An 8,855-nucleotide genomic window follows, 5' to 3' on the forward strand; every position below is an offset into this window, starting at 1 on the left:
ATGAGCAACCTGTACTTGTGTGCTTGTTTGTTCTGTCTAAAATGTTTATTTTGGAATAAAGAGGTTAATCTAAAAAATTTTTTTTGTCCGATTCATCGATTAATCGAAAAAATAATCGGCCGATTCATCGATTTTTAAAATAATCGTTAGTTGCAGTCCTAATCTAAATTCACAAAGTCACCCACATGAAGAATGCATTCACCCATGTATGAAAGAGGTAACAAGAAAAAACTAGATTCCTACTGCAGAGTTTGGGGATTCTAGAAGCTTACCAGTGACGGCATCATCTTGGTAAAGGTTGGACTTCAGCAGGTCATACACATCCTGTCTGGCTGTGCCAAGAGCAGCTAACCCAAGTCCAAGGGCTCCGCCATGACGAACAATCTACAAATCAAAGACATAAAGGCAGGCAATAAAAATTTTAAAAAGAAGTTTTTGATTAAGAAATCATACTATAGTTTGGACACAAAGCCTGAAAAATCTAGAAAGAAAAAAAAACGTACATCGTTGCTAGCATTCTTGAGCTGACCCAGCAGATAGTCGATGATGTCCCCGCCATGATTTGCATGGATCAGGCCCAGAGCATACAGGCCTCCTCCTTCCTGGTAGGCAGAGCCTGGGGAGGTGTCTTTGGGCAAATAGGTTGCCATTAACTGGAGTGCCTCTTTCTCATGACCCTAAAATTAAAAAATAAAATTACAAATATAAAAAAAAAAAAAACAGTTTATATAAGTAATAGCTCCAATTTTAGTTTTCAGTGATAAAATCCTACCTTATGAATGACACCCAGACTTGCGGTGGCTGTAAACTTTGCCCAGTTTGTGGCTCTTGCTAACCACTCCAGGTTTTCTCTACAAGCCAAAGAAAATAACTCAATTTGTTCAAAATTATCTGTGCTCGAGAGATAATCTTTTTCTGCTTTTGTTGTTTTCTTTACCTGAGAAACTGGTCACTTGTTGTTCCCGTGTGCATAAAGGAGTTGGCTATTACTGTGGCTGTGTGACACACCGAGTTTCGAACTGCGTCCTGAAGCAGGAAAGAATCAAACAACATTAGTACGCTTTGAACAATTCAACAAACCACTTAACAAGTTCCTAACAACATGCATCCTGCATTTTCTCTCAGTCCCAATATTTACTACCTTTGTGTTTTTCAGAATCATCAGGTCTGTGTTGTTGTTTCGGATGAGAAACTGCAGGTGTAGCTCTATGGTCATCTCCCCACTGAGGATTTTGATCATTTTAGCGTTCTGGTCTTTGGGTTCTTCCTTCTACAAAAAGCAAACCAAAAACATGAAGAAAAGTGTCTCAGTACTCACACAAAAAAAAAACCCCAACCTAAAGTACTCACGGTTTCTGCAGCCTTTCCAGCTGGTGAGCTTCCAGCCTTTTCATCAGTCTCCATTGCTTCACTGAATATTCATCAATAAACATTTAGATTAGAGGACAGAATAACATTAAGTTAGTGTTGTGGTTTTACGATTGGCTGGCCAGACTGGCAGGGAATAGTGAATCTTATTCGTACCTGTCCTTGTCTGCTGTGGGAACGGTGCCTGTGTTTGTGGATCCAGGCACGGCAGGGATGGGCGTCCCTACAGTGTGCAGGTTCTGAATGACTGAAGATAGAAACTGTTGGCTGGCACTTTCATAGAGGTCAAAGCAGATCTGGTATGCCATTAGTAGGTTGTCGTCTTTCACAAGTTTCTCCAGGATGTCGCTAACGGCTTGAGGGTCATCCAGAAAAATCAGGCACTATAATTGAGATGTAAAGAAAGAAAGCAAACATGAGACACATAAGTTAATGAGGTTAAGAAATCTTTAGAGACCCAAAATTGACATCAAATATAGATTACAAAGTATTTTTCAAGTTTGTTTCTTTAAAACTGCAAAGTCATAATCACATCCGTTAACAATACGACTTCAAATTAAACAAAATATAAATTCTGCTGTGGAGGCAACAGATTTGTTAAAAATTATTTCTGGTAACAATGCTAACAGGAATAAAACCAGGATTTCATGAGAGAAAATAAGATAAAAAGCACATTAAGATGCATTTTCAAGGTCAGTTTTACAGCAATTACCTGACAAACATTGATGAAATCTGGCTTCTCCAGGTTCATGTACAATTTGACCAGCACCCGTAAGACCTCGTTACGGAACTTCTTGTTCTGCATTAGGGACATGCAGACCTTCAGGCTGTAAGCCAGATGGCCACTCACATCATTCTGTAAAGGAGAACCCAAATAATTAACATGAATTACCAACCAATTTAAACTAAGAAAAAAACTTTATCTAAATACAAAAGGAAAAAAGGCTCAATAAAACCTACCAATGTTTTCTAAACAAATCTGACGAATAACTAAGACCTTTAACTGAAAACACAATATATTTGCAAATGTTTGCAATAATAACTTTAGTGCATAACAGGAGACACTGACCGATTCAAGAATGGTCTTCTCAAAAATGTCAAGGCGCCTGGTCTCCAACGCGATGCCAATAGCCTGTTTGTACTTGTGATCATCTAAGCAACGCAGAAACATCTTGTTGACGATGCCCTCGAGTCGAGGGTCAATGCTCTTCTTCTCCTCGTCCTCTGATAACTCAGCATTCTCCACCCGCAGCTTGGTGTAGTGATCAATGCACTTGGCTGAACACGGAAAGTTGGGATACCTCAGTTAATTTTGCTTGATATGAATCAGTTCTTTTCCATCAGAGAAACAATGAGCAGTAAACAATAAAATGTGAAGTGACAGTGATCCTCTCCAGTTGCCTCATTATGTCTTATATCATCACTCACCGATGATGGTTTCCACATATTCAGAGTCATCTGTGACACTGAAGAGATCCCCAGCTCCAAGAGCATAATTCAGAGATTCTTCAAAGGCCCCAAGATGGTAGAAAACCTTTGAGGCCACCAAGGCAGCAAATTCTCTGCTCCGAAAAGACTCATCCTCATACAAGACCTCACTGTAAATACAAGACGGACAGTTATAACTAACTGAACCTCGAAGCACTGGAATTGAGCATATTTAATTCTCTGTACAAGTTATGTCTGATAGTTAACATCTGATAAAACTGCCGTTTTTATACCAGATACCTACATTTTATCTACAGATCCTGAAATCTCAGCCCAGAAGTCATTCACTATGGAATCCAGTTTATGCAGGGCAAACTCCTACAAACAAAGCATTGGTTACATGTTAATATTTTCTTATTTACTCGATTCTGAAAAAAAAAAAATGTTCTAAAATATGCAATATAACATTATAGAAACATTATATGATCCCAAGACACCTGGCCTATTACAATGCAAGTAAATAATTACCTTAAGCTGAGGCTCTTCCTCATCAAGAAGGGAAATGATCCCAGCTTTGTAAAAGACAAACAGAGAAAATGTTATATAATAGTAATATAACAGTCAGCTTCACTTTTGTAAATGTAGAAATAAATATAGGCAGAAACTCTGACTTCATAGAAACTTCCTCTTATTTTTATTTTAAAGTCAAAATGTTTAATTTAAAGATGCAGCCTAAGAAGCAAAATATTGTCTCCTGTGACAAACTTAAATCTTAAAAGAGAAAAGAATGTAGCTTGTTTAATACTTGCCACAGGGTTTTAAAAAAATTCGCATTAGGTTGCACAAGATGTTGACCCAAACGAAGTGCAACTGGACTAATTGACCATTACAAGACAGATTTACAGTTGGGTTTCTTTCTTCTTTTTTTTGTTGTTTAAACCGAGAACCAAGTCTAAATCATGTATAATATTTCAAAGAATCAAAATAAAATGAAAATTACATTCGGTTCATAACCCCATTTGGAGCCAGAAACAGAACAGCAGACAGATTTTCCGGTTTTGGTTTTTCATATCACAGTAGTTTTAGACATAATTCTGAATGTTGTACTCAGTAAAGATTAAATCTTTCTAAACACTGCATCTTAGTATTTATTTTGTGTTCTGTCACCGGTTGTTAGCACTGTGTGACTCAGCTAATTCAATGGCAGCTAGCTAAAGTTAAACCTAGAAAAATAAAACCCTCTTTTGGGACTCACCGGCAGATGTTATCATGGCTGCTTCGCTGATAATGTATCGTTTCCACTATTAAGATAAAAACAGTGGTCTTTTTACAGTGTTCAAGGGACAAGATATGGAGTTTTTTGTATGTGCAGAGGCTCGCCGCCAGCTAAAGTTTTTCCTCTTAACAATACCGCAAGCCCCCTTTGTAAAGGACCTTTGAGTTAGTGGGCCTCCCTTTCGCCTGATTATAAATGCCGACAAATAAATCAACACGATTCAATATATGCGCACAATTTACCCTCATTACCGCAAAAAAGCATTAAAAATAAAACATTCATATTTACTTTTTTATTTTAAGTTTTTTGTATTTTATTACATCTCAGTCCAAACCTTTTATGGGAAGGCCTTTTCGAAGGCGAACTATTTCGTTTGACAAGTATCCTTCACACATGCTTGTTTTAAAAGAAAAAAAGACCACATAACAGTAAATAGTAGAATAAGAAAACGATCATTTATAGTGATATTTTTTAAAGTACTAATAATTTCTAGAGAATCCTGAATGAAATTCTAATTGTTCATTATGAAACATGTGAAGAAAATAAAATATAGTATTGTGGACTCTTGTTCATGTTAGTATTATTGGAAAAAATAGAGCAGATAAGTTGGCTAAGGAGGCTGTTAAAAATTTAGATATCACGTTACAGATACCGCTATCTAAATCTAAGATTATACTTTGGATATAAAGTAAAAAGTTATGGAAGACAAAGTTGGATAATGAGGTAAAAGGGAAAAATGTATATAGAACTGGTGAGCGTACAAAGAGGAGCGAATAGGAGGGATGAAGTTGTAATAGATAAAATAAAAACAGGCTGGTGTCTCCCTTATCTCCAATTTTTAAGATGGGGAAATCACTGCATGGTGTAGTAGGTGTAAAACTACAAAATTAACTGAAAATCTTTTTATTCTGTGCAGTAGGTATGGAATTTGAAGGGAATCTTTAAGTTTAGGCTTGGGTTTTACTGTGGAGTTGACATTTAAAGATATTGCTGCACAGTTAAATAATGAAGTAGTGAAAAGAACGATTTTTCCCTTCTCATCAGAAGAACTGAAGAAATATTACATCATTATAGAATAAATAGGATGGCCGTAATGCAAGACTTGTTGGCAGCCAGCTGCCATTAAAAACCAAGGAAAATACTAGTTTATTGTCAAAATCTAATTCTATTCACACCCGATTATTATTGATTGATTGACTTTATTGATCTCATAGTGGAGAAATTTACTTTATATTGTTTTACTGTGGGTCTGCTGAGGGAATTAAAGGGACAGGGCATAAATCAAGGGAATAAAAATTATTACATATTTTTTAAATTATGGATTTTTTTTTTTTTCATGCATCAGAGTTAATACTTAAAGGTATAGAGGGCCATCTTTTATTTCTGAGTGGATCTTCTAAATAAGTGGTCCTCCTAATTGTCAATCATTCCGGTGATATGTTTACGTAAGGCCATCCTACGTCTCGTCCCGATACGTATATTTATCTGCGAATGCGCACTTTCAGGCTACATCGGTGGGGACCTACGCTTTCAGTCATTGAAGCGCACATTTCTCACCGCCGTTCTTTGAAAATGGCCGAGGGTCATAAGAGAAAAAGTGTCTACGAAGTGTATGAGAAGAAAAGGCCTCATAAGAGGCAGATATATCCCAGAATGCTTTGCGCGGAGAGGTCTTCTTGTAAAGCACTATAGGATTTGCTGTCACAGCGGCCTGTTGTCGCCATAGGCTGTCACTACCTGACAGCGGCGACACGGAAATCCTCCACAATACCTTTAAATTGTGTATTGTATTTATATATTACTGTAGGTAATAATCAGGCCAGGGTTTGACTTGTGAAATCAAACTCTGCTTTCTAAAAGTTGTAGTTTAATCAACCTTAATTCATGATTTATAAAGGGGTCAATTAGTTTTCCACATACTGTCCAATAATGTATATTAAGTTTAATACAATGACAACATAGAATTGATTCATGTTAAAGTGTGTTTATTCATACAGACCATCAAACTGACAATCTAAATAAATACTTTAAAAAATTTAAACAGTTGTTTTATATGCCTTTGATTAACAATGGTTACAACAGCACTTGTCTAAGGCACAAAATTATGCTAAAATAAGAGCTTGAAAATACTCAAAATCTGCTTGCTTCACAGCATTATAAAAAGATCTGTGGGTTATTTTTTTAACAGCTGGTAGCACTCTTCTGGGTCACAGTAACACATCGGAAATAGCAACAAAAAAAAAAACAATGATAAAACATATATCCTACATCATTTAACTTTTAAAAGTTTGGCATAAAGAAAATACTTCATTAGGAAAGCTCATTTTGATACAAGCCTGTAAAATAAGAGCTGACACTAAACTTAATTGTGCATTACACTTCAGTTGATCTCCTTCTTCATACCCTGTAGAAGTGATGTTAGTAGAACAGTACAAGAAACGTTTCTGTGGTTGAAGTATTAGGAATATGGCGTAAGGCAGCAGCTTTCAGGACAGAAATCTGGATGGCTCCGAGGTGAGGTTTTCAGCACCGTATAATAACAATCCTGTTACACTTTATAACGTTCTTTTAACTTCTACAGAGAGGATATGAGCGTCCACAGTGATAGGTCTGTAGTTGGTCATGTGTCCCTGCATCACTGGTCTCTCAGAGGGAGTCCTTCCTCTAAGCTTCCATCTTCACCTGAAATGTTCATTTAAACCAAAAAAGATTAGCTATTAGACAAACAATAAAAAGTCACCAATTGTGCCTTTAAAAGTTATGTTGTGATTGTTCATACTGAACAACTGTGGTGTACCTTCTATTTGTTTGACCTAATTCTGCTTCATTTCATGCTTGAAACAACTGAGTTAAAAATAAACAAAATAAAACGCATCACATTTTCACATTTTCTTCTTCTGTCAGAAGTATTTAACACCCATATGATGTTATGGTTATACTGGGCCCTGCAAAGGTATTTATTATTCCAACGCGATTGAACTGTTTTTCATCTGTAACATTGTGGTCTAATGGTCTAATTTCCCTTTTTCACATAAATATGTTGAAAATGAAGAATTAACTTATGTTGCTTTACCCTGATACCCGTAGAAAAATTAATGGAGAGATTTAAAGTAAGTTTAGTTTGTGAAACAATATTTCAACATCTCTGTTTTATCTATTAGCAGGAAAAACCCCAAATAAAAATCTCTCAAGATAAGACCACCCGACTACGCTGACAGGGATGATAAGGAGGTTGAGAAGCAGCCAAGAGGATCATGATCACTTTGGGGAGCAGCAAAAACAACTCAGTTATGAAGATTTAAAAAAATCTGTGATTCATGCAGAACTGGCAAAAACAAAAGCGTAGTGAAAAATAGGACGGCATGTAGTGTTTTTCAGATTGCCATTAGCCATGCAAAATAATGTTTGTAGCAAAAAAACAAAATGTATAATTTTCGTTTTCAAAGGTATAGCTGGGGCTGCTATATAAATCAGCTAATTGCAGCATCTCCTGTTTTTCAAAGATGGGTCGACCTGCTAAGAATCGGCCTTTGGCTCCCTTCCCACTGACTGAAAAAGCCGGGTCTAACCACTAGCTGACAAGCTGCATCGCCTCTGTCCCTCCGTCGCTGCGTGTTTGGTGACACCATTACGCTGGGTTAGCGTTGGTGATGATGTCACCAGTGTGACAGAAATCAGGAAAGTAAACAATGGAGAGCACCATGTAGGGAAGCCAGGGAGTAGTCAGTGAGCTTTATTTTTTTTGCTCTATTATTTTTCAGAACTCTCTCTTATCACACTCCATTTTTATCAAATGTAAACAGAGTTGTTTCGGCTTGTTAAATCAGATGTGGCTGGCGCGGTATGTTGACGTCCGTATGTTGCGTTCAATGGTATCATGTTATTTAGTGGGTCAACCTGGCTCTGTTGTTGGACAGCATGCCGATCAGAGGCTAGGCGATTTTAACACAGGTCACTTGCCGAGTCGTTTGACCCGGGTAGACACGTGTCAGTGAGCTGTTCCCACTGCCACTAAAAGCCACATTGTAGTAAAAGCCAATTGTAGTAGTAGTTGTAGCATTATGCTGTGGAGATGCATTTCCACATGTGGGACGTGAGAGTAAATCAGAGTTTTTGGAGAGATGAATGGAGCAAAACAGGGCAATTCTGAAGGCTGTCAGGTTTCTGTTTCTGTTATGTTTTTCTTTTGAGTATTCAATCTTACTTTACTCCTTGTTTTCTAGTGTTTAGTTTTCTTTTCTTTATGTTTTATAGTCCTAGTTATTTGATTATCATTTTGTTGTTATTTCCAGTCTTCCAGGTTTCTATTTGTTGCTCTCTGCTGCCCTCTTATGTTTTCCTTCTTCCATAGCTCTTTCCCTCTCTTGTTCTTTGCACACCTGCTCCCAGTTTCCTCATTAGCCCCCTCTTTGTCTCAGTCTCCTTTAAAAAGCCCTCTCTCTTCAGTTCCCCTTTGCTGGGTCCTTGTCAAACACAGTCTAACATGCTCAAACTCCTTCTCTCTGTGCCTTCCTCCTTATTAGTGATGGTGAGATGAAGCCTCATGAGGCATTGAACCATTTGGCCAAATAGCTTCAACGATCCCCACAGTTCATGAGGCTTCATGTGAACATGTCACCATCTACTGGTGGAGTGCAGAACTACAGTTTGTAATAAAATCTGTGATTTTTTTTTTTTTGCAACTGTTTTTCTTTTTTTCCCCTTTTAAGTTCCCTTGAAATGATTAATGGTTGGTGTGTATAATAAAATCTTTTGAAAGTTTTTTTAAGTGTAAAATTTCTTA

General features: G+C 37.1%; 2 protein-coding genes across 2 annotated transcripts in view; both read right to left on the reverse strand.

Annotated features, from left to right (window-relative positions):
* psmd1 (proteasome 26S subunit, non-ATPase 1) overlaps positions 1 to 4,215 on the reverse strand; it is a 44,893-nt gene extending 40,678 nt beyond the window's left edge. The window contains exons 1-13 of the mRNA XM_015376668.1: positions 4,052 to 4,215; positions 3,325 to 3,368; positions 3,101 to 3,174; positions 2,797 to 2,966; positions 2,438 to 2,646; positions 2,081 to 2,224; positions 1,525 to 1,751; positions 1,351 to 1,411; positions 1,142 to 1,270; positions 938 to 1,026; positions 773 to 851; positions 504 to 677; positions 273 to 384 (exon numbers count right to left, since the gene is read on the reverse strand). Coding sequence (XP_015232154.1) covers positions 273 to 384; positions 504 to 677; positions 773 to 851; positions 938 to 1,026; positions 1,142 to 1,270; positions 1,351 to 1,411; positions 1,525 to 1,751; positions 2,081 to 2,224; positions 2,438 to 2,646; positions 2,797 to 2,966; positions 3,101 to 3,174; positions 3,325 to 3,368; positions 4,052 to 4,067 — 1,528 coding nt within the window. The 5' untranslated portion in view covers positions 4,068 to 4,215. The remainder of the gene's footprint in view (positions 1 to 272; positions 385 to 503; positions 678 to 772; positions 852 to 937; positions 1,027 to 1,141; positions 1,271 to 1,350; positions 1,412 to 1,524; positions 1,752 to 2,080; positions 2,225 to 2,437; positions 2,647 to 2,796; positions 2,967 to 3,100; positions 3,175 to 3,324; positions 3,369 to 4,051) is intronic.
* Positions 4,216 to 6,058: 1,843 nt separating this feature from the next.
* Positions 6,059 to 8,855, reverse strand: part of LOC107085943 (chromosome unknown open reading frame, human C2orf72) — an 8,421-nt gene continuing 5,624 nt past the window's right edge. Inside the window, exon 3 of the mRNA XM_015376638.1 lies at positions 6,059 to 6,754. Within this exon, the coding sequence (XP_015232124.1) occupies positions 6,708 to 6,754 (47 nt within the window). The 3' untranslated portion in view covers positions 6,059 to 6,707. The remainder of the gene's footprint in view (positions 6,755 to 8,855) is intronic.

This window comes from Cyprinodon variegatus, unplaced genomic scaffold, assembly GCF_000732505.1.
Source record: "Cyprinodon variegatus isolate N-32 unplaced genomic scaffold, C_variegatus-1.0 Scaffold138, whole genome shotgun sequence".
In the NCBI taxonomy this organism is placed as follows: domain Eukaryota; kingdom Metazoa; phylum Chordata; class Actinopteri; order Cyprinodontiformes; family Cyprinodontidae; genus Cyprinodon; species Cyprinodon variegatus.